The 24,958-nt window shown below is 40.9% G+C and overlaps 2 protein-coding genes across 2 annotated transcripts in view; one reads left to right on the forward strand and one right to left on the reverse strand.

Annotated features, from left to right (window-relative positions):
- The window catches only part of DEK (DEK proto-oncogene), a 42,001-nt gene extending 37,102 nt beyond the window's left edge, over window positions 1-4,899 (forward strand). The window contains exons 10-11 of the mRNA XM_054721438.1: window positions 2,833-2,901; window positions 3,357-4,899. Of these exons, the coding sequence (XP_054577413.1) occupies window positions 2,833-2,901; window positions 3,357-3,368 (81 nt within the window). The 3' untranslated portion in view covers window positions 3,369-4,899. The remainder of the gene's footprint in view (window positions 1-2,832; window positions 2,902-3,356) is intronic.
- Window positions 4,900-5,423: 524 nt separating this feature from the next.
- The window catches only part of KDM1B (lysine demethylase 1B), a 46,687-nt gene continuing 27,152 nt past the window's right edge, over window positions 5,424-24,958 (reverse strand). Inside the window, exons 13-22 of the mRNA XM_028152347.2 lie at window positions 24,818-24,955; window positions 23,724-23,895; window positions 20,629-20,756; window positions 19,470-19,601; window positions 18,833-18,907; window positions 15,958-16,074; window positions 14,643-14,768; window positions 13,649-13,771; window positions 11,986-12,138; window positions 5,424-7,300 (exon numbers count right to left, since the gene is read on the reverse strand). Coding sequence (XP_028008148.2) covers window positions 7,217-7,300; window positions 11,986-12,138; window positions 13,649-13,771; window positions 14,643-14,768; window positions 15,958-16,074; window positions 18,833-18,907; window positions 19,470-19,601; window positions 20,629-20,756; window positions 23,724-23,895; window positions 24,818-24,955 — 1,248 coding nt within the window. The 3' untranslated portion in view covers window positions 5,424-7,216. The remainder of the gene's footprint in view (window positions 7,301-11,985; window positions 12,139-13,648; window positions 13,772-14,642; window positions 14,769-15,957; window positions 16,075-18,832; window positions 18,908-19,469; window positions 19,602-20,628; window positions 20,757-23,723; window positions 23,896-24,817; window positions 24,956-24,958) is intronic.

Genomic DNA, 24,958 nt, shown 5'->3' on the forward strand with positions numbered 1-24,958 from the left:
GTTAGAGAATACTAGTTTTTCAGTTCCTAAGTATGCCATGTTACAGAGTTTGGTTTTCTTCCTGAAACTAGTGGGGAATTGGGAGATTGGGTAGATTATTGAGAGCTATTTGGGAGGGTCGTAACTCAATCAGGTTCTTATTTTTTAATAGTCATCCCAGACACATCAAGGACAGACTGGTGAAAATAACATGAGAGACAAGAAACCCAGTTCATGTCATAGTCAAAGTTACAGGGTTGGCATAATCCAAGTCAGATATCAAGAGAGCCTGGTTAAAAGTGGTATAAGAACTCGGTGCATTAATCACAATAAGGAACAGAATAAAAGGTATACTTTTTGAGAAAAGATGAGTTTTGTTCTAGACATGTTGAGATGGGGGTGCTTGGAACATCAAAGTGAGAGAAATTCTTAACATTGTAGTTCTGAAATTAGGAGAGAAACCTAGACAAGGATATTGCTGCGAGTTAAAACCAGAAATATAGATCGGCTGCCCACGGAAGAAGACAAAGGGTGAGAAAAGCAAAGGACAGAGTCCTGGAGAGGTAATTTCTACAGAATATAAGAAACTAGAGAGTTGGTAGTAGAGGGAAGGCCAAAGAGTGGTGCTATGAAAGCCACAAGGAAACATTTTCAGGGGCGAGGAGTAGTGCCAGTTAAGAAAAGGAGTCAGCTTACATGGGGCGGTGGCTGTGGAAAAGCAGTTACTTCACAGAAAAAAAGTAAACATGGCCTTTAAACAAATGAAAACAGGCATAGCCTTCCCTAAACTAATGAGGAAGATAGAAATTAAAAGGGAATATTTTTATTAGCTTGGCAAAATATTTATGAAGAATAAAAGTTTTCATGGTTGGCAAGGATATAGGGAAACATTTTCTCATGCTTTAAGATGTAAAAGCTTTGGAGATCAATTAGGTAATATCTTAAAATTTAAATTGCAAATACCCTTTAACCTAGCAATTCCATTTCTAGGTCTCTATCCTAAAGACATAGTCACATCTGCACAAAATGATTACAATAATGTTCAGCATGTCTAATACTGAAAAGTCAGAAACCACATAAATGGCCTTCCATAGGGAAATTATTAAGTTGGTAACCACATCCATATTTTTGGAATACTTTGTAGCAGTTGAAAAGAACATGGAAAAACTTTTCAGGTATTGTCAAAATTTTAAAACATGGAATATTATCCCATTTATCTAAATGCAGAAATACTATATATTGCCATTGATACATTTGTGTATAAACTCATTTTTCAAGGAAGATCTGGAAGAATACACAGCAAACTGATAACTGGTTTCCTCTGAGGAGAAGGAGGTATGAAGGCAGAGTAGAGGGAAACTAGTTATGTCCCTTTGAATGTTTGTTTTTTTAGTACATTCATGTAATTTTAAACAGGGATTACTAATATGGAGAGGTCAAGTGAGAAGGACTTGAGGGTTTTTTGGATTGGACGTTTAGGAGATAATTGTTCACATAAGAGCAATTTAAATGGGTGGTAAATGAATAATGAGGAAAGTGAATGAATTAAAGCTTCTGTTTAAAGCAGCTTGCCTAAGGAGGGAAATAGATGAGGGAAAGTGGATGCAAGTTAGTAAAATATTAAAGTCAGGGAGAGAAAGTGCAAGCATGTGTTAGGCTGCTGGGAATGGAGCAGCTGAAGGCCCAGGAGAGGAGGGGTGGCTGTCTGCAAAGGCATAGAAAATGGGGAGTTGAACCAAGACACACACAAACTGGAGGGAAAGAGAGATGTCAGAAAGTTGAAAAATTTGTAATAGCTTCTTGGTTGAGAACAGGAATGTGGGACACTTGTGTAAGTGGATGAAATTGCCATTGACAGGAGGAATGAAAGGACCTGCTTAGAAATACTTGGGATTGCTAGGGAGGCTCTGACATGGAATACCATGGACTTAAAACAGGATCAGTCTTTTCAAAGTGGTTACATGTTCCCACAGCAATCTTTCCTCTGGACCTAACCATAGAAAAGTTGGTAGACCAATTCAGATTTGGAGGATTGTAGAGAATGAACAAAAGACAAACAGAGGAGTGTAAATGATTGACTATGTTATTTTCAGGGATTGGCAAACTATAGCTTGTGGGCCAATTCTATCTTAACTGTTTTTGTATTGTAAGCCTGCTATGCCCATTCATTTAAGTATTATTGCCTATGGCAGCTTTCACGCTACAATGACATAGTTGATGTGACAGAAAATGCATTGCTGGAAAAGCTGGAAAGATTTATTAATCTGGTCCTTTAAAGAAAAGTGTGCTGACCTTGAACTACACCACAGGAGTGAAGCTGGCAGGCGCATATGGAGTCAGGACTAGAAGTCATTGTGAAGTCAAGCAGCAGGTATCAAGTTGATAAAAGAGGGAAATTTAGAGTAAGATTTTAGGAATAGGGGACTCCTGAGACCAGCTGGGTCTGAGTGATTCAGCTTTGAGGAGGTGATTGCACATTGAGTAAAGAAGGGTAAAGTACACTAGAGTTCAAGTTGAATTATAAGTAATTGGGTGATATAACAGAAGAAAATGAGAATAAAGAACATCTGGCCTGCCAATATAAAGAATTCAGTTCACTGAAGATCTACGTAGATGTTTTCCTCACCCATGTTTATTGTTACTTCAACTGATATTCCCAGTTTAAAACAAAATCCTTGCATGCTACTTTATTTTCTGCTCTATATAGAGTATTAAAACTCATTTGCAATGGAATTCTCTAGTGAACCAGAGTACTATTAGAACATACATGCAGCTATTTATATATACATTTCTTTTTTATCCAAAGATAGAGCATTATTGGATTTTTAACATAGTTTTTTCTTTTCACTATAGGTATATGAAAATTACCCTGCTTATGATTTAACTGAAAGAAAAGGTTTCATAAAAACAACTGTTAAAGAGGTAAATATATCCACTGTTTCTAACTTTGATCATTTTAGACATAAGAGACAAAGAAATGTATATCAGAATTGCATATTTTTCAAACTGACTAAATAACACGTTTGATTCTCAAATTTCCTCAAAATAGATGGGGGAAGATCTTTTCATTCCCATTTTAGAGCTTAAAAAATAAATCCTGCACATTAGTGACAACACCTGACCTTAGATGAGGAAAATGCAGGTTCTGTCTACTGGGCATCTCAGAGCACTCACACAACTACTTGAGCACATGTTTCTGTCCACCAGTCAAAGGCAGGAGAAAATCAACAATAGCTATAGTTTCTGTGGATCCCAGCTGATTTCCCAAGGTCACAATAGTTAAATAAAGTTTAAAAATGAAGTAAAGTTTTATGCCTTATTTATACCTAATATTGTATGTTTGGTATGGGAAAATAATGTTTCTCTTTTCATTACAGCTAATTTCTTGAGATAGAAGACAGAGACAGATGACTTGTTCCATGGATTTAAAGATTTCGTTTATACCATTATACCAGCAAAGAGAATGTATTTCCTTTTCTAAATGCTTGCAAGCATTGTGTTGGTAGAATTTGCTGCTGACTTTTTTTATCTTGGGTGTTAACATAAATTTGCATTTGCCATTTTTTAAATTGCATTTCTATGCAGTTTTTAGTTTAAAATTTTGCATGGCAGTAATTGTTCCTTGCTTTTATAGTTGCATTTTGTACATTTTGGATTTCTTTATATAAGGTCATAGGTTCTTGAACTGTTATAGTTATTAGTGCAGTTAATACTAGCTTGTTTAAGACATTTTTAATTGAGGACAGAAACTATTATAACTGGCATTTATACATGCAGAAACCAATGCAGTATTTAGAATATGACATATTTTGAATACAACACATGTCAGTGTAAAAACTCAATGGCAGTGTGTTCATCATATTAAGAATGTACAAACTTTAGCTGTCCAGATGAGTAAATTGGAACTTTTCTCCTGCATGTATAGATATGTCAATTTGTCAGCATGACAAAAGTGACATGTTATTTTTGTATTTTCAAAAACAAATTGGTTGTATATAGTTTTTTTATTTCTTTTGTGAGATCAATTTTTAAACCCGTATAGATAGGTATCTTTACAGTCATAAACTGAAATGTCAGTGTTCAGCCAGATGGTATCACAGAGCAGTGGTGTCAGAATTCAGTAAAGAAAAACTGAAGGACACAGATCTCTACTTTGCTTTGAAAGTGTCATCAATTTTTAGTTTTAGTTTCAATTCTGCAACCATTGTCTGTAGACACATTTTCTATTAAGGATAGACCAAAATCAACACATCAGATTTTCAAAAATTTAGGGAAAATTGGGATTAAGTACAAGAACATTGGCTTATAATAAATGACTGATTGTTTATTAACTGCTTTTGCCCGTATAAAATGCTGGTATTTACAGGAAACCTGGACCTTTATAATTATGACAAAAAGTACAAGGTGTAATGCCAGAAGAAGATATTGTGTAGGCAGTAGTATCTCTGACAAAATATTTCTCAAAAATGGTAAGACTTATTTTTAACATTAAGGAAATTTAATGTGTCTGTGGAATTAGAGCTATTAGGTTTTAAATTTTGGCTAATCAGGATTCTAGGTGATTCAACATACGGGCCACCCCTGAATGAAACTAATTTGTCTTTTAAATTGACTGTCTTAATCAGTTTAATAATTTCTGAATTTTAAAAAATGCTGCTTATGAGAGAATTAGGCCTTTTGATAAACCATTTGAGTATTTAAAATAAAATTATCTTTGCATCATAGAACAGAAATATGTAAACATCTGTTGGTTGTTAACAGGTATTTTCACAGTTTGATTTGTTTCTTGATAAAGTTGTTAAGACGTTAGAAAAAGATACACTTAATAAACGAATGAAATAAACTAAGACCTACGAATTGGCTTTTGATTTTAAATATAACTTGTTCCTATAAACTTTGTCAATAAAAGTAATGAACATGCTTTTGTCTCTCACATTTGATGTCTTAACTTAGAGGTTTTTATAGCATTACATATGAGAATTTCAGAACATGGGTTTTTAAATGAATTTAGTCCTGGAGACAAGTAATGAGGATTTTAAAAAATATATACATTTACCATACTTAATATTAAGTAGGTTTTTCCTTTGTTTGTAGCACAAGTTTAAGCACCCAGAGACTAAAGTAATAATTTACTGTGAGCCATTTCAAATGTAAAATATTTTGCATTTATCACTTAAAGCCTATGTAATTTAGAGTGTTGTGCAGTGATTAACTAAGTACACTACAAAGAAATTGCCTGGGAAAACCAGAAGTGATTTACAAAAGTAAGTTGATCAAGGTTAAGCTGTAATTGAAAGGGGATATAGAGTAATGCCTATGACCTAAAAGGTCTAAAAGAGGGTTTGGAGGTGAAGGCATTGAGGTGGTGGGTGTAAAGTTCGTGGTGAAAATGTAACTATTTAATAAGTGTGTTTTCATTACTACAATGCACCGAGTATTTGAAAAACAAGTCTAGTTTTTATTAAGTAATTTTACACAACAAGCTGTTCACAATCTGCAGTTAAAACAGTATATTCACAGCTACTTAATTACAAAATCTTCTGAACAATGAAAAACATATTCAAAGTAACTCAAGAATTTAAAGGAAAGTACCTTAAAGAACAAAATGTCAGATGTAGACACTTGAGACAATGAGGATTTTTTTATATACATTTACCATACTTTATTAAGTAGGTTTTCCTTTGTAGCACAAGTTTAAGTGCCCAGAGACTAAAGTAATAATTTACTGTGAACCATTTCAAACATAAAATATTTTGCATTTATCACTTAACACATGCTATTCTTTAAATGTTTAACACATTAAAGCGGAACACTCCCCAAATAGTACCGAGTCTCATCAGATAAATAGCAATATTTCCCTGTGTTAACACAGAAACTAATATCCTTTATTTTTCTTTGATTTGTATCATACTTGGATGGGAGTGGAAGTGTGTCTGAGTTCACCAAAGACACCATACATTCTTTGCACATGATACTTTGTATTTATAAGCGGACTCTAAATTTAAAAAATACCTAATATTTTGAAAAGTGGCTTTAAAATTATTTTGCATCCCCTTTGTTTTTGAGTCCTTTTTTAAAGCAGACGGATATAACTTAAAAACCTGTTCAGAGATTTTAAAACAAAAGAACTTGTTATCCATGTTTTTACCTGTAAACTGAAATTTCTTGGCAAGTTAAGCATCCTGAAGACCCTGAAATCAATGTCTATTTTTTAATGACATTTTTTTGGTCATGAGTGAAAAAAGGAGAAAGGAAGTATTTGCCATGTTCTCAGGCTCTTACGATATGGCTTATAAAATATGTAATATTTACCAGGATATCACATTTTCCTGCAGTTTTCCAGTGGACCTGCCTATGGAATACTGAAAACATAATTCTGTAAAAAAGACAGTGCGAAGAGGCTTTTATTATTCTGACAAGATATTTTTGCTAGTAGTTGCCAAAATTAAGGCTATTTAAAGTGTGCCATCTGCCCAAACTTGGCTCAAAGAAAAATAGCCCTATAGTTTATGTCTAGTATGAAGACCACAATATCTCTACCCCATTTTCAATGGTACAAACCTGGTACTACTTAAGAATTGAAAATTTTGCTCTTTTGCCAATGAGTGCACAAATCTAAAATGTTTTATCACAAAAGATACCTGAATTTAAATTTCTTTTGAAAACCCAATGGGAAGTATAATATAAAGTAGTCTAGAAGTATCATTAACTTTTGACTGAAGAGTTTGTGCTGTATCCAAAAAGGAAAGATTTCTATCTAAATTTTAAGTAAAAGCTCAATATTGGAGCTATACAAAAATCTTAAGGCTCATTGGCAAAGGTAGTGATAAGTTGTCATAGAAGAAAAATACATGGCTCTATCTGGTTTTTTAATGATTTCTCAATGTGTGAGAATTGATCAGCTAAACAAAAGGTCAAATTTAAGGGACTCTCCAACCATGGAAGAATCATATTCAAGTTCTTAATTTAAGCTTATATCCTACCTTTTTCTGAAATCCAGAAGATTTCGCACTAGACTTGTGGAAAATGAAATAAAATGTATAAGTGCTTATAAATTGGTTCTTAGGGCTAATGCTTTCAGAGTGGTGACATGGGTTTACATTATCAAACCACCTTAGAAACATTTCAGTTTTGTTATCCAGAGAGGGTTTTGTTTGATTTTATGAAAGTGAGGTTAACGTGTTTCAAACTTTCCCACTTGAGGTACAAAAGAAAGCTGGGTCTAGACAAAATCCATTTAAAATGCTGCAATCTTGCTTGCTTCTCGAACACCGCTCAAATAGGCCCCTGTAACCGTTTGTGGGAAATGTCTGTTTGTTGCCTGTAAAAAATAATTGCATAATTTGAGGTCACGTATAAGGAATTCAGGTGATAATCAAAGATGATCCAAACTTATGCCTTCTGATCCTCCTAAAATAAAGACTCCTGTGTGCTGATGCTAATGGTACTCACCCATATAGCACTTGACCTTTTCTGGTGATCTTCCATGCTTTACCAAATGCATTCATTCTACAATGTATTCAGCACTCGTGTGAAGTACTGTTTGGCATTCAAAAAGGTACTTATATATGCCAAGTACTGGAATTAAGTGCAGTGAATAAGATATAGTGCTTCTCATCAGACAAGTAATCTAGCTCTTAAGTCAGCAATAAATGAAACAAGCACAGAAATTGAATCACATTTAATCCACAGTTGACGTTTTGCTAGATGGGTGGAACAAAAGGATGGAGTTGAGGTACTCAAAGGACGGACCGGTAAAACAGGAAGGGAAAAGTCAAAAGGTTGAGGGGCTGTCAATGGGATAACCTCGCTTTCCAGGAGTTTGTAGTGGGAACAATATGCAAACCTAGAACAGGAAAGTAGGCCTGGGATATGGCTACTTTCCCATAGAATGAAATGGAGTGAGCAAGTCTTGGAAAATGGATAAGAAAGTTCCATGTGAACTACATTAGGTTCCATGTCACCTAAATTGATGGCTGGGGTGAAAGGGATGTGACATGGAACCTAGAAGTGATAAAAACTCCAATAAATGGAAGGATCAGGTCAGCAGGAATACAATTAGTAGGAGGAGAGAGTGACTGGTAGAAACCACAAAGAAATGGGTTTTATAAGAAAGTAACTAGCAAAGGAAAGCAAAAAGGTTCTACATCCTGCTCATCATCTAGGGCACATCAGCATAATACGGCCATCACCTGGAAGCAGCTGACTGTTGCCAGGTATGCAGCCGTTACACGCCGTTCCTACAAAGCTGGCTCTTCACAGGCCAAGGACTAATCAAAGATCACTGGTTTCTACATGATGGTCTTTTGTGATCATTTAAAAATTATTAGAAAAAGTAAAAACACCCACTCTATTGTAGATAAAGCTAGAGACCGTGATAATTCCAAACTATTACAAAGAATGAAAGCAGATAAAAGTGCTGAGAAGTCACTGCTAAGTTTGGGGGATAGGATAGGATGAAGTGATAACAAAAGCAAGCCAATTCACCCCAAAGAATCCTTAAAAAGTCTCAGCCACTGAGAGCACCAGGAACCATGCAGGCAGAGAGGTTGGGCGTAGGTGAAAACAGAATTAAAGGCTATGAAGAGCATTCTGGTCCCTCCCCAGGTTTCCCACTGCCATCTGCTACACTCCCAAAACCTCCAGGGTGTCTGAGGGAGAGGGCAGAGGTAAGGTGCCAAACAAAAGGGGGATTAAGTGAAGTCTTCATAACTAAAGCTTCAGACTCCAAGAATTAAAACAAGAAAGAAGATCGCTTACATTAGGATAGTTATAAAAAAAACAAAGCGGTGTTGAGGATGTGCAGAAACTTGAACTCCTGTGCCCTGTTGGTGCAAGTGGAAAACAGTTGCTGTGGAAAACTATAGTGGATCTAAACCTTAAAAATAGAATTAGTATATGATCCAGCAATGAAATCTAGCTTCCGATCACTTAGTATCTTATGCTGGGGGCCCCAGGCAGAACACAAGAGGCAGCTAACCTAGGCTTGCACCTCCAAGGAGGCCCCAGAGCCACTGCAACTGGTGGACAGCTTTAGACCATGTTGAAGCACCACCCAACCACATCTGTAATACTTTCAAATAATAAAGATAAAAAACACACACAAGAATTCCTACAACAAACAATAGAAAAGAAGCCACATGGAGACTGGCAGGAGGGGAGGAAATGCAAATGGGTTGGTCCTGTAACCATGTGTGGCAGCTGAAAATCGGGAAGGTTATCTTGGCTTTGGAAGTAACTCCTCCCCGCCCTCCCCGAGGAGCAAGGGGTCCCAGCCCCACACGAGGCTCCCCAGCCTGGGGTTCCAGTGCCAGGAAGAGGAGTCCCCATAATGTTTTGTGGTAAAAACCAGTGGGGATTGTGGCTGAGTGAGACAGAGGCTGCTGGAGTACCAGGCAGTTCCTCTTAAAGGGCTCATGCATAGACTGATTCAGACTCATTTCCTCTGAGCTCCAGCACCAGGGCAACAGCTTGAAAAGCACCAGACATAAAGTGAGGAACTGAATTGTTTGGCATCAGGGTGAGACATGGTGGGGCATCGTTCTCTCCCCGACAGAAGTGCTGGCCAAGGCCATTGTGCCTTTTCTGAGCCCTCCCCCGAGAGCTAGCAGACAGGTGCCATATCTGGTCTCCAACCTGGCTCACACTGCTGGCCCTGTCCTGGTGATTCCCTGAGGCCCTACCCCACCCAAATGCAGGCCCACGCAAGCGGTTTCCAGTGGCTTTTCTATACAAATTGCTGTCTTGACTCACACTTCAGACTTTCCTAAAATTTCTCAAACAAGCAGCATCTGGCCTTGGTGTGCCCAGTACTTCTTGCTAAGTGGCCCCAGGCCCAACACACTAGCAGCAGCCAGCCTTGGTGAGCAGCTTGACCTCACCTGGACACCTCCAAGCCCAGCACAAGTAGCAGCAATTTTCCGATCACTTAGTATCTTATGCTGGGGGCCCCAAGCAGAACACAAGAGGCAGCTAACCTAGGCTTGCACCTCCAAGGAGGCCCCAGAGCCACTGCAACTGGTGGACAGCTTTAGACCATGTTGAAGCACCACCCAACCACATCTGTAATACTTTCAAATAATAAAGATAAATTTAAAAAACACACACAATAACATGCAAAAGGTTAAAGACAAAAAGAATCTTAAAAGCAACAGGAGAAAAACAGTTACCTACAAGGGAGCACCCATAAGACTGTCAGCTGATCTGTCAACAGAAACTTTGCAGGCCAGAAGGGAGTGGCAAGAAATATGCAAAGTGATGAAAAGAAGGATCTACAACCAAGATGACTCCACCCAGCAAAGCTATCATTTAGAATCAAAGGACATATAAAGAGCTTTCCAGACAAGAAAAGCTAAAGGAATTTATCACCACCAAACCAGCATTACATGAAATGTTCAAGGATCTTCTTTCAAAAGAAGAAGAAGAAAAAAGATTAAAAATATGAATAAAATGACAATAAATACATATCTATCAACAATTGAATCTAAAAAACAAAAACAAGCAGAACAGAAACAGACTCATAGTTACAGAGAACATTTTGATGGTTGCCAGATGGGAGGGGGGTTGGGAATGGCTGAAAAAGGTGAAGGGAGTAAGAAGTACAAATTGATAGTTACAGAATAGTCATGGGAATGTAAACTATAGCAAAGGGAATATAGTCAATAATAATTCTAATAACTGTGTATGATATCAAATGGGTTTGAAATTTATCAGGATCATTTAATAAGTTATGTAATGTCTAATCACTGGGATGTATACCTGAAACTAATATACACTGAGTGGCCAAATTATTATGATCTCTGAACACATAATAATCTGGCCACTAAGTGTATATCCTATATAATAAAAGGCTAATATGCAAATTGTCTCCTCAACCAGGAGTTCGACCAGCAGGCAGGCCGGCCAACTGCCCATGTCCCCTCCCCCTGGCCAGGCTGACCAGACCACCCATGCACGAATTCATGCACTGGGCCTCTAATAAAATATATATATATATTTTAGAGGCCTGGTACACAAAATTCGTGCGGGGGGATCCCTCAGCCCAGCCTGCACCCTCTCCAATCTGGGACATCCCTCTCACAATCCAGAACTGCTGGCTCACAACTGCTCACCTGCCTGCCTTCCTGATTGCCCCTAACTGCTTCTGCCTACCAGCCTGATCACCCCCTAACTGCTCCCCTGCCAGCCTTGTTGCCCCTAACTGCCCTCCCCTGCAGGCCTGGGTCTCCCTCAATTGCCCTTCCCTGAAGGCCCAGTCGCCCCCAACTTCCCTCTTCTGCCGGCCTGGTCACCCCTAACTGCCCTCCCCTGCACGCTTGATTGCCCCCAACTGCCCTCCCTTGCAGGCCTGGTCCCTCCCAACTGCTCTCCCCTGCTGGCCATCTTGTGGCGGCCATCTTTTGTGTTGGAGTGACAGTCAATTTGCATATTACTCTTTTATTAGATAGGATATACACTGAGTGGCCAGATTATTATGCGTTCAGAGATCATAATAATCTGGCTACTCAGTGTATATTGTATGTCAACCATAATTGAAAAATAAAAAAATATTTAAAGTTAAAAAAAGAAATAAGCTAGTGAAAAAAAGGGCTTATTATGACTGTGTAAGAATGGAATCAATGAACACCCTGGCTTGGCAGTAAATGACATTTACTTAGTCATATCATATAAACACCGACAGCAACTTCATTGTGAAATAACCACGTTGTGAAGAGACTAAATGGGCTAAATCTTTAACCTGACAGAAAGTCAGTAGATAATGTCTAACTTGTTAAATCAGAAGACAATATAAATATTTTAAAACATAAAGTAAATTCCAGAAGATATAACAGAAAGAGTTAAAAATTGCTCTGGGATTTTGAAGAGGATGTTGAGAGGACATCTGTTGTTTGTCATCATAAGACTTGACAGTATTTGACACAGGTTTTAAACTCTAGACATACATCACTTTAATTAAAAGAAAGTAATCAAAATAAAAGTAATTGGGTTCGGGATCATGATACACACCTCGCCAGCAAAGAAGATGGTTCCTTGTATTTCTTCAGCAATGATGTCGTAGGCTTCACCGCTCCCACCTGTCTTTACAAAACTGTACGCCATCTGGATCCAGGGGTCTGTGCTCCACCGAGTGACAAAATACTTTGTGGGATCTGGGACTTCCTGTGTTGATGTGAAGCAATCATAACATGGGATCAAGAAGCGAGCTGGACATGATGCAACACAAGCATAAACATACAGTCTTCCCTCCCATTAGAAGTTGAGCTCCTTGTAGCCATTCTGAAACAGCCGTTCTATGTTCCTGTGACCCCGTTATGACTCCCCGTATCTGTGCACTATTCTTTACCTCTTGCCCCAGCTCTGCAACCTACCCCCACTTGCGTCTCCTCACTTTTCACTTTATCCTTCTGCCAAACACACCTTCTCCCCCACCTACCTGGGGCCATCACCACTGGCTAAGAGTATGGGCATTCCCTTCCCGCTGCCTGGCCTGTGCTACAGAGATGGAAAGAAAGGGGTCTCTGGCCCAGAGTCGGAAAGGGAAGACTGGAGTTCTAGGACCTTAAGGTGAAATTCTCAACAGGCTCCCCCACAGACGGCTATCCAAGGATCTGTTTCACACTAAGTTTCAAATCATTTTGTAGGCTGACTTTTGACAAGCACCACCATCAAAAAGATTTATATAGAAATTATGTCCTTAGATCTGAATAAATAATTTGAAAACAAATTTTTGGACAAAGACACACAGCTAGAGACTACTGTGAAATATAATCACATCATGCCTAAGTTAACACCCCTGTTGCCTCTCTCTAATTTATGTAACTTCTGAGTCATTTCACTTCTTTTGACTTCTGTTCCTTTATATGAAAAAGATACAAGCCACACCATTTATAAATCTCCAGAGACTGTGAGATTTAGTAAGTTGGCAAATAAAAAGTATCCTGAGCTCCTCTGAGAGAAGAGAGACTAGCTACACATGTGGGGTACAAGAAAATTTGGGGCAATGTCCCTTTAAAGGGAAAATTGTCGCCAAAGACTACTGGGGTTTGGGTAAATGCAGACTCTATGGGAAATCCTGAGCCTTTTACGTCCTTAGGAAAGATAGGGGGTGTGTATGATGTGAGGGGAAGGGAAGGAAGACAATAGTGTAAGAGGGATTGGGTACTGTTATGGGCTACATTTGTGTCTGCTAAAATCCATATGTTGAAGCCCTAATCAACCACTACTTTATAATGTGACTGTATTTGAGAAAGAGCCTTTAATGATGTAATGAGCAGTTAAAATGGGGTCGTTGGGGTGCCTTAATCCAGCATGACTGGTGTTCTCTTAAGAACAGACCAGGACACAAGACAACACAGAGGCAGCCATGTGAGGTCACAGCAAGAAAGCGGCATCTGCCAGCCACAGAGAGAAGCCTCAAGGAAACGAAACCTGACGACACCTTGATCCTGGACTTCTAGCTTCCAGAATGGTCAGAAAATAAACCTCCACTGTTCAAGCCACCCAGGCCGTGGTATTTTGTTACGGCAGCCCTAACACAGTAATGCAGGAAAACGTGGGTGATCAGTTGGATATTGGGAGAGAGAATAATGGGCCCACTGCCTTGATTCCTTTCACTTGGTAGCGATGGCTGGGTCTGGCTCCACCGCTCCGGAGAGCAGGGGTCTCTGACCTGCTCCTTGAACAGCTCCCGGAGCGTGGCCATGCACTGCTGCAGCACCTGCTTGTCGTCCAGGTTCCTCAGGGAGGCCACCGCCTCCCCAGCAATCACTGACATCAACACGCTGTGTTTCTTCTGGACACACGAAAGGGAAAAGCAGTTTACACCTTGTGCTTTGGTAAAATGTTCAGTTCTAAAGAAATGGCGTCGCTCTCGCCAGTTAAATTTCATTATTTCCTACTGTCCCCTATCCCTTCCATCACCAGTCTGTTTTCCTCACAAACACTCCTTATTCGCCTATGCATTTTGTTACTGCTCCCTGCTGAAGAGACTCAAGAAGCAGTGTAAGTATCAAGTTCAGGGTTCTCTTGGCTTTTCCCTTATATGAACTTGTTTCAGAAGAAGTGTTACGAGGTTGTGTAGGAAAGGCTATGGATAACATAATGGAAAGAGCTCTCTCCAATGGTAAAGAAAATTTGCCCTGGGCTCCCATGAGAAACCTTTTAAGATGTTTCTTGGAATGGAGACAGAAAAGAAACAACTGGGATTCTTTTGCCTGACATGAGCACTAGCATACCTTTCAAGTGGTGAGTATGCCCTCCCCTTTCTGTTCCCCACCAATCATATCTACTGGCACCGAGACCTGCCTTCACCCGGGCCAATCACATCTCACCCTTCACAGCACCACTTGGGGGACCTGTGGAGAGTGCTCTTCAAGTACCACTCATCACGGTGCTGTTGGGGCCTCTCCCTGAGGAGTTCCCCCATCAGCCTGAAATAACAGTTTCCACAAGTGACTAACTCATTTCCCAGGCAGTAACATTAGTACTTCGAGAAAATATGGCAGATGGAAAACGTCCCAGTCCAAGTATCCTCCCAGAATATAAACAAATACCCAGAGTGTCCAAAATGTCATTAGTTTCTGAGCTTGATATGTAAATAATTACCACAGCAAATTTTAAACTGTGATAAGGGAATTCAAACCACACTTCACCAATAACTTTACCTGGGGATCCATGTCATAGAATACAGCAAAAAGCCCTCGCTTGCTGGCACTAGGAGGAACGTGCCCGAAAAAGTCCGCCCCTTGAACTTTACTGTCCCAAAATCGATAAGGAAATTGCAAGGCAATCTGGAAAGTGAGCAAGAGGAAGATGGTTAAGAGTTTCTTGAATCAAAAGTACAGCAATCTCTAAGAAGTAACCTATGGCTCGTAACTAACGCTACGTTCAAAAAAACCTCACTACTCCCTTTCATGTTCCCACCTCCTTTCTCCTTTCTCCTTTCCATGAGCATCTGGCCTTTTATGTCCCTCACTGACAGCCTCTAGGCTAAACTAAAATGCAAAGCACCCCGAGACATGGCCTTGAGGCTTATGTCCATAAGATACATTCTGACTCCTCACAGGTATAGGTCTGCGATACCTGCTGCAGCACTGGCAGATTCTACTGAAAGAGATTTTAAAGGCAGAGGGGGAAAAACATTCTCCTCATTGGGGCTAATTAATGGAGGGCAGATGTGGAAAGCAGAAAAAAAAAATTTACTTATATACCAAGTTCAAATTATGAATAACAAGATTCATCCTCCTGAGGTTAAAATTCACATAACTCAGCTAGCTCTCCTTATCCTATCTAATAAAAGAGTAATATGCAAATTGACCGTCACTCCAACACACAAGATGGCAGCCCCCATGTGGACACAAGATGGCTAGCAGGGGAGGGCAGTGGTGGGTGATCAGGCCAGCAGGGGAGGGCAGTGGTGGGTGATCAGGCCAGCAGGGGAGAGCAGTTGGGAGGTGACCGGGCCTGCAGGGGGGGGCAGTTCGGGGGGGACCAGGCCTGCAGGGGAGGGCAATTGGGAGGGACCAGGCCTGCATGGGAGGACAGTAAGGGGCAACCAGGCTGGCAGGGGAGGGTAGTTAGGGGCAATCGGGCCGGCAGGGGAGCAGTTAGGCGTCGATCAGGTTGGCAGGGGAGGGGTTAGGGGGTGATCAGGCTGGCAGGAAGAAGCAGGGGCAATCAGGCAGGCAGGCAGGCAAGCGGTGGAGAGCCAGCAGTCCTGGATTGTGAGAGGGATCCCAGATTGGAGAGGGTGCAGGCTGGGCTGAGGGACACAACCCGCCGTGCACGAATTTTGTGCACCGGGCCTCTAGTCTTTTCATAATGTCCTTTTGTATTCTGCAGGAACAATTACTCAAATTAAAAGGAAAGCTTCAAATTTTACTTGGACACAGAAATTACCCACTACTTCTCGATATGAGAAGCGAAGGAACTCCTGTCATCTGACATTAATCTCTGTGGTTCTGGGGCTTAAGTAATCACCTTTTCAATGATGCCTGCACCTAAGCTGTTGATGGCCTTCATCTTCTTGTCTGACAGCGGCGGGTTGAACTGAAGGGCGCCTTTTTGCAGTAAGGCCAGTGGAACAGTGACTAATGCCTGTGGGGAATAATTAACAGTTAAAACGCAAGCAGCAACTGGACCTCGTACCACTACAACTCAGTGGGTGCACTTCCAGGGAAATTCAGAACATTCCTCTCTACTGCCAGGCATCAGATAGTCAATATCCCAGGCTGTTATACTCGTAAGACCAAGGGCTGCCATGTACACGGGTAGGTTGTTCACCACACAAAGGTGCATGGCTGAGCAGACGTGGCACCCACGTGGAGGAACTTGCAGAAAGGACTTGATGATTTACAATAACCCCAGGTTCAGAAGCGTCAACAGATCCCAACCCTGAAAAGCAGTGCTGTAAGAAGAAATGTACCTAATGTGGAGTGAGGAGAACTCCACTAGTGTATCATTCCTGACACTTTCTAATGTGTGGCCAAGCTAATACCTGCCCTCCTAACCTCAACAGATTGGGGTCATGCTTCAAACAAAAACCCTTACAATATACATCAACATGCTTCATAAATGATAAAGCACTCACAAACACTAGGGATTATTACAACAATGTAAAAACCACATGAAATTTTTTTAAAAGAGGAAGTAATTTATTGCAGGGTCTCAAATGACTTACAGAAGTCAAGTAAAAGCCAGACTATACCTTCCAAATCATACAGGTGCATCTGTGTGACCGAACCATTTCTTATTGAGAGTCTCAGCTGCAAAGGAGTCTGGGAAACTGTGTGTGTGTGTGTGTGTGTGTGTGTGTGTGTGTGTGTGCACGAGCGCTTACTTTCCATCATCTACAGTGCAAGATAACAGGAGATGGGAGTGGAATGAAGCTGAATGCCAAGCACTATATCTACCGTGGCCTTCATCAAAGATTTAGTGTATTTGGCTTGAATCCCAAACTCCATGATCACAGGAAATTCAGAGTTCTTCCTGGGATTTTGGATATATAAAGAAAACTACAAGAATATAAGGTCTAGAGGCTTTCTTAACAAAAAAGCTTTCAAAAGCACAGAAACGTGGGTTAACTAATAGGCACAAGATATGAACATACCCTGGTAATGAATAAAGCCAGGTATCAGTAGAAGCAGCCTAGACTGAATTACAGTTTGTCAAATGTTTTATCAGTGCGTCCTGTTGGGTGGGAAATCTTTCACTTATAAACTGGGGAAACTTCCAATTCAAACCGTGTGATGAGTGCTGACAACCACAAATACTTGCTTTCAACCTTCAGGGCAGGCTTTGAAAGGCAGGCTGAAGCTACGCCCTAATATCCCTGGAGAGCCAGAACACAAAGAAAGCCGAGCAAGCGTGCCTGATCGGGGTCAGCAGAGGGGACCCAGCAGGGCGAGTCTAACTAGCATGTTATCCTGGATTCCAAAAGGCCAAGTTACGAAATACCAGAGGTTGAAGTATTGGCTGACTTGCAATTTTAAAGAAGATTTTTTTTTTTTTTTTAATTACCACTAGGAAGAACTTGAGAGATGAGCCTGATTCTCTCTGGGCTCACAGATAAGGACACTGTGGCCCAGGAGTGCTCCACTCTGGCTGCATGCTGTAATCACTTGGGGAGCACTGCAAACACGACCAGACCATTTCAGTGAAAGTCCCTGCAGGGTGAGGTTTTGCAGCCTTTCTTTTAAAACACACACACACACGCACACACACACACACACACACACACACACACACATTTTTATTGATTTCAGAGAGGAAGGGAGAGATACAAACATCAATAATGAGAGAGAATCACTGATTGGCTGCCCCCTACTGGGGATCGAACCCTGACCTCCTGATTCATAGGTCGATGCTCAACCACTGAACCATGCCAGCCGGCCATTGCAGCCTTTCTTTTAAGGCACCTTTCAGGTGATTCTAATGTGCAGCCAGGACTGAAAACCACTATTAGTCCCAAGTCTATAGGACCACTACTAACTACCCAACTAGGTAAAGGCAGGAATCATATGAGGACCCATCCCCTGGACTCAGACCTCGTCTTTCCATTTGACATGCAATCCTTTATTTGTATATGACTATCAAGGACTGTGAAATACTTTTAGATCATTGAAAAGTATAAAACATAGCTAGGTGATAGTGTATCAATTGTACTTTTTGGTAATCATTTCAGACATAACTAAATTTAAATACACTTAATGAGTTTATTAGTCCCCTTCCACTCCAAGTAAGCACTTTGTTCTCCAACACTACAGAAATCTCTGTGATTTCACATATTACATTACAGCACTTTACACTGTCCACCTACATAAGTGGTTTACAAAGAATTCAAATAATATAAAAGAACAACAACTGCAGTTTCAAAATGAAAACACAGATCTTTCTTGATTTTGAAAAAATGGTTCCATGATAAAACAAAGAACAACAACAAAAAGCCCTACCAACCTGGAAAACACTGAATTAAAGTAAAATAGGTATTTTTGAATGTAGGACTTTTCAGAACCTTTAATATGCTATTTAGCCCTAAAACTGAACTGCAGCAGACAATACTTTCCAAACTTATGTGGCCAAAGAATTTGTTTTTCTTGTGCAATTTCCAGGACTAATGTACCACAGAACCCACTTTAAGAAAGACTAATCAGAATTCTATTTGCATGAATCTATACAGTGTTGGACTAGTTAAATCAGATTTGCATATCCACCACACAATTAAGTGGACATACAAAACTATTCAGAAATCAAACAAGGCTCCAGACAGGTTGCCAAAGGCCAACTGCTTGGTAGAAAAGACATCTTTCCTTTACTGCCAAGCTCCTGAAACACCCAGAGAAATTCTAGCACTTACCTTTTGTGCTGTATACCCTGCCCCATCTGTCGTGGTAACTTGTACTTCATCTCCAGAATAATCAACCTTCTGTACCTGTTCAAGAAAAACAGAAAAGCATGATGGAACCGCATGACCCAGGACCCTTCCCAGTTCTCGTAGTATGTGAGTTTATGTCTCCAAGGCTATGGGAAATCATTTCCTGGCATTCAGAGATCAAAACAACAGTTACAGCCTATTTCAGGGAACTACCGCTTCAGCCACTAAAATTCATAAACACTATGTCAAAATGTGGCAAACCTTTATAATGTAGTGTAATATTTGTCTTTATGATGACAACAATGTGTAATACAAATGCACAGGAACAAAGATTTGAAGGGAAAGCTTTAAAGTGAAAATAACTGCTTTGGGTCAGGAATGTTGTAAGCAACTTGAACACTTTATTATTAATGAAAATGCATCTGCGCTACTATAGTTTCCAAACAGTAGCAACTACACAACTGACACGGATGATACTAGGAGTGTATCACAGAAATACGTGGAGGCGCCAGTTGACAGTCACAGCAAGTACCTGTCTCCTGTATCATCCACATGCCCCAAACTTCACATCCTCCAAAACTAAGGCCAAACCAGAGCCTCCCAATGCTGTCATGCTTACTGGAGATTTGAGCCGAATATCTAGTCCTTCAGCCAGTTTTTCAATGATGACGGAATAGCCAGGAGTGAGGAGAGTATGGTCACCAGCAAACTGGGCAAAGAACTCGTTGTGGTCCCAGGAGCGAGCAGACACCTGTGAAACAATAGGAGAGGTTGGGAACAGAAGAGGGGTTCCCACCTCCTCTTGAGGCTGCACTGAAGGGACAAGAAAGGACTCCAAGATGGGAAAAGCCACTTGAGATAGGAGGGCAGGGCTGTCGTGAATAGGGCAAAACATGACGGAGGGAGGGGACACACAGACCAACGCAGGTGAATCCCGCTGTTGGGGAAGGGAATTGCTCAACAATGCACAGGAAAGCTACAAAAGACAGACATGATTTGGGTGTGGGCACCACTCCTCAATAAAAATAAAATCATCAACCCCAGAAAAGGGGAATTCTATGAGAGTAAAACTGCATTTGATCATCTCCATATAAAAATATACCAACTATAGGTCTTCAACATGGAAACTCTACAGAGGTTGAAATGCAGCATGATTTTGGAAAACAGTGCTATTCCAATCACCACGAAGAATCAAATGAACATGAAGAGGTCCCAAAGAGGACAAATTGGTCAGGGGCCATCCGTGGAGCCACCATTGAAAACATAGAATATTTAAGTATCAAAATCACAGTTAAATTAGGCGAGTTTAAATTTATTTTAGCAAAATAAACAGACCATAACTGCAAGGATACTCTTTTTTGGTCTTTTGAGAGCAGAGTTTTCAGACCATGCAGGGTTCCACAGAAATGCCCCCGCGGCCTCACTGAACAGCACGGGAGGAGGGGTGAACGCACAGGCTCTGGGCCCCTCCCCACTTCAGCCCAGCAGACCCCCTGTATTAGGGTTACACACTGAGCTTCTTCACAGGCATTATTGGGAAAAAAAAGTTTCTCTAGCTTTTTTAAAAAATAATTTTTTTTTTCCCCAAAACCACTGTGAGGTCATTAATATGTTCTGAAATCATGGTTTTCGAACTTTTTAAAAGAAATTTTATCTTGACTGTTGCAGCAAAACCATTGTTTCCTGTTTATCCAAAGGAGCGCAGGTTCGATATTGAGACGATATAAAATGTGCACAGAACCAGCACCCCGGGGCACGCTTTGGGAGAGCCGCCCCACCTGATGGAGGTTGCTGCCACAGGCATATTCCAGGTTGCTGAGGTGGAACTGAAGCACCTGCTCCTCCAGCTCGCTGAAGTGGATGCCGGATTCCTTGACGAAAGCTTTGTAGATCTCCTCGATCTTCTCTGCAACGGGGGGGGGGCCAAAGCAGAGAAAGCAGCTTCAGCAGGGTTCTCGAAGGCCTTATCTTTCGCTCTCAACCTCCTTCAACCCACAAAACCCAAAACTTCGGGAGCCCTTTCCTGAGCCAGCGCAGGGAAAGGACATCTGGATGAGGATGGCTTCTCCCGGGAAGGAAAAGCGTATCTTAACCGGGAACAAAGCTATGTAGGTTCTGTATCTCCAGCCACGTTTCATTGCTGCTCAGCTGAGAAGCGGTTTCTTCTTTTGCTCAAGATACAGAAAAGCAACCCCTGCGCATGGCAGGACAGACCCTCAGAGAGGATTCCCACTCCTTCCTGGTCGCACTGCCATCACCTTCCCATCGAGTTTTTACAACATCTCGCCTCAGCTGGAGGATCTGGGATGCACTGGCCATTGGCTATGTTCTCTCCCCAGTAAGAATACTCCACCCTGAACTGCCATCACGTCAGCCCTCTGCCTCAGCACCTTTAATTACTGGTTCTCGTTGCCGGTGTAATAAGTCCAAAACCCACAGCCAGACTGTGCCAGCACGTTTTTAGCCTTTCCAAACACGGCAACACCACCTGCCCACTCACAGGCTCTGCTACAGAATCTCTTCCCGGCCCTGCGGGGCCTGGACTGCACCCCTCACCACAGCCCCCCTTCCCCGCCCCACTCCCAGGCCAGCGGCACGGACTCTACACGCCTCAGAAATTGCGTCTTGTTATCTAACCCCAACACTTAACTATTCCACTCAACTGGAACTTTCAACTACACACACACAGCACTGTGAAACCATTCCAATGACCATCTTAGACTCCTTTCTGAGGGGGTGGGAGAGACTCACGATTGACAAATTTTAAGAATCTTAGGCCAAGTCACTTCTTCATAACCTTCCTGGGAAGATGACCATCCAGCGCACACACTGCAGACACACAGCTTCCATACAGCACTGTGAACTTGCTTGACTAGCAACAGAACTGAGTGTCAGTCGACTTTTTTGTTTTCTAGACAACTCAAGATTCTCACTTAAAATGTCCATTCTCCCCCGGGACTGTGATGTGGGGATGCCACAGCAACTCTGGATCTGCGCCAGGCTGTTGGCCCTAGACCACCTGGTGCTTTTTTTTTTTTTTTTTTTAATCACTTTCAGAACCATCTTGTAGCAATCCCATTTCTGCCTCCTGTTGTTTCTATTTTCCTTAGGTGTTGTAGAGGCCAAGAACCAACACTGTTGGAAAAATATATAAAATTAAGTATAAATAGGTTGAGAAAAGTCTAAAAGCAATTTTTATGTAAATACTATCTAAAAGCTTTAGTCATATGCTTTGTGAAATTAACTTCTTAATATATATATATATTTATATATATATATATATATATATTTTTTTTTTCCAGCTAAGTGCTAATAAAGTAAGATCTGAGATAGCCGAGATGCTGCTAGCAGGATATAACTAACCTTATATAGAGATGTGTGCATTATTAAAGCTTTTCAAAAAAATGTATTATAAGATAAAACAACTACTTACACAGTAAGTATTGCTGGCCCTCCCTTATTTTAAGTAAGGCCAAGACAGAGCTATATTATTACGTTTTTATTTGGTGACACTGAAAGAAGTCTAAAGAAAATGCCATCCAGCGACCACTACACATGTGAAAACCAGTACCAAATTCTGAGAACTCCCTGAAAGTCAGCCTCATAACTCCCCTCAATTCCAGAAAATTCAACCACTCACCACTTGGTCTGGACACTACGGCATATAAGGAAATGACCCCTGTTGATCCCAGTAAGTTTCTGAAAACATTCTGTTATGGTTTGTCTATCAACACTCACCCAGGTGATCACAGTGCGGGTCAGTCTCAGGGGGTGGGGAGGGCGGCTAAACAACAGGACACAGCCTGTCCCTGCTACTGAGAAGTTACCCCAAACAGAGACCGATACCAGAATGAGGAACTAAAAATCCTCACAAAGAAACATATAGTTGAAGCAAATTAACAGCCTAAATGCTTTCAACAATAAAGAATTTAAATAAAAAATAATAATAAAATAAAAAGCAGAAAAACAAATCCTAAAAACTGAGTTCAAATGTTCATAGTTTAAGAAACTCCGAATTGCTTCCAAAGACGACACGTGAATTCACTAGGTCATAAAACTGTAGGTTAAGTAAATATCAACTTAAGAAGCAATATAGTAAAATCTCAGCTAGTACTTTCATGGAAATGAGTCATGATACACAGTCAAGTTTCCTAAAGAATTGTGATGAATACTGTCTATTTAGGGCCAAAGCCTATAGAGTTTGAAGCAGTCCAACTGGTGTGACTCAGTGGCTGAGTGTCGACCCACGACACAGTTCGATTCCCAGTCACAGCACATGCCTGGGTTGCAGGCTCGATCCCCAGCAGGGGATGGCGGGAGGCAGCTGATCAATGATTCTCATCACTGATGTTTCTATGTCTCTCCCCTTTCCCTTCCTCTCTCTGAAATCAATAAAGACTTATTTTTTTAAAAAGAATTTGGAAATGATTAAATTATAATACACATTCTTGCATTCTTAAACAATATACTTAACCTACTGCCCCCCAAAAGGAAAAGAAATCCTGGCGTACAGAAACTCTTACCTAGAAAGGACATTATGTGGTGACTCTTTATTCACATAGGGCTTACCACACTTTGCTTAAAAGGAAGCACCTCTGGGAAATTGAAAATCAAACATTCACATCATTTTTTTTAAACACCAGCTTTGGTGTAGAGAAAGATTTGTGTGGGTGCACACACAGGCAGCTAAAAGTCCCTGAGGAAGTTCTGCTCCCTCTGTAGACCAGTTGGGAGAACTCATCTGTCCAAAACGAATGCTTTGAAAGACTATTCTTATTGCATCATCAACCTCATGGATGAACGGTACTACTGCTGACCAAGCTGGGTTAGAATGAGACTCAGAGGAACAATCAGAACACCATTCTCCCCATACCTCCTAAAGGGACATCTTGGAGCTGAGTCTTATCCTTCCTCCACTCAGAGACAACATCCAAGAGAGCATTAAAATGAAAATCCATGCGCTTGTCAATAGTGGGGTCAGTAATTCTTCCACCTTCCTGAATTAAGTCACATCTTTCTCCAAATTTATGCATGCTGATGCCAAGCTTCAAAATAATAAGAATAAGAAGGTGAAAATTTTTCCCTGGAAAAAATATGTACAGGTTCTAAGCTGAAATTAGACAGAGCTCTCCTGGAGAAAATGGCCTAGTACCTCCCAAAGATAATGCTAAATATGCTTAACAGAAAATGGCAGCAAAGGCAGGCAGTGGGAAAAAATACCATGACGTCTATGAGGCCTTATTTTATGAGAATGCGAGGCGGACAGCAACAGCTTCTGTGCCAGGCACTCTCCGGCCTGTTGGCCAAGGTTTATCAGTGCGGCTGATGCTGCAGCTGTGCACCGCCTCTCTTCGCTCTGGCATCCTACCTCCTCTACGGACTCTCATGTAAATGAGCACACAAACACACAAACACTCACAGGGGTTGGAATTGAATTTACTGTCGATAAATATTTTAGGAAAAACCTTGGACCTACCAGGTCTTCAAAGAAACTACGCAGAGATGCCCAGTAAAAGGTAGGATGTCCAGTGAAAGCTCTCAGATAAAAAACAGATAATTTTTTTTAGTATAAGTATGGCCCAAATATTGCGTGCAAAATACCCTGTGTAATAGCTGGGACATACTTATACTAAAAAAGTACTTGTTATTTATCTGAATTTAACTGGGAACCCTGTATTATTATTTGCTTAATCTGGCAACCCTAAAACCACAAGCTAATCCAGTGGCCTGTAAATAACACACGAATATAATTAAAGATCTTAGAGAAAGAAAAAAATACTCTAAGTCCTCTGGTAGCACCTTCTCACGGAGGCAGCGCTATACTTGTCTTTATTTACTTTTCAGAGAAGATGAGGGGGCAAGAAGTCATTCTGGAGTTGTTACCTATTACTTAAAAGCACATTAATAGTACACAGAAGCAAACTGAGAATTTCTTTTATCTACAATACAAATCTTAAAGAAACCCACTTGTTCACACATGAGTGCTACTGGGTTGTTAATACAGCCATTGACGATCTGGGCGCCTCTTCCCACTGTGACGCCTTTAAAAGATTTATCATCCCACACGCGGCCTCCAATTCTGTCTTTGGCTTCCAGCACAGTCACCTA

Source organism: Eptesicus fuscus, chromosome 9 (assembly GCF_027574615.1).
Source record: "Eptesicus fuscus isolate TK198812 chromosome 9, DD_ASM_mEF_20220401, whole genome shotgun sequence".
In the NCBI taxonomy this organism is placed as follows: Eukaryota; Metazoa; Chordata; class Mammalia; order Chiroptera; family Vespertilionidae; genus Eptesicus; species Eptesicus fuscus.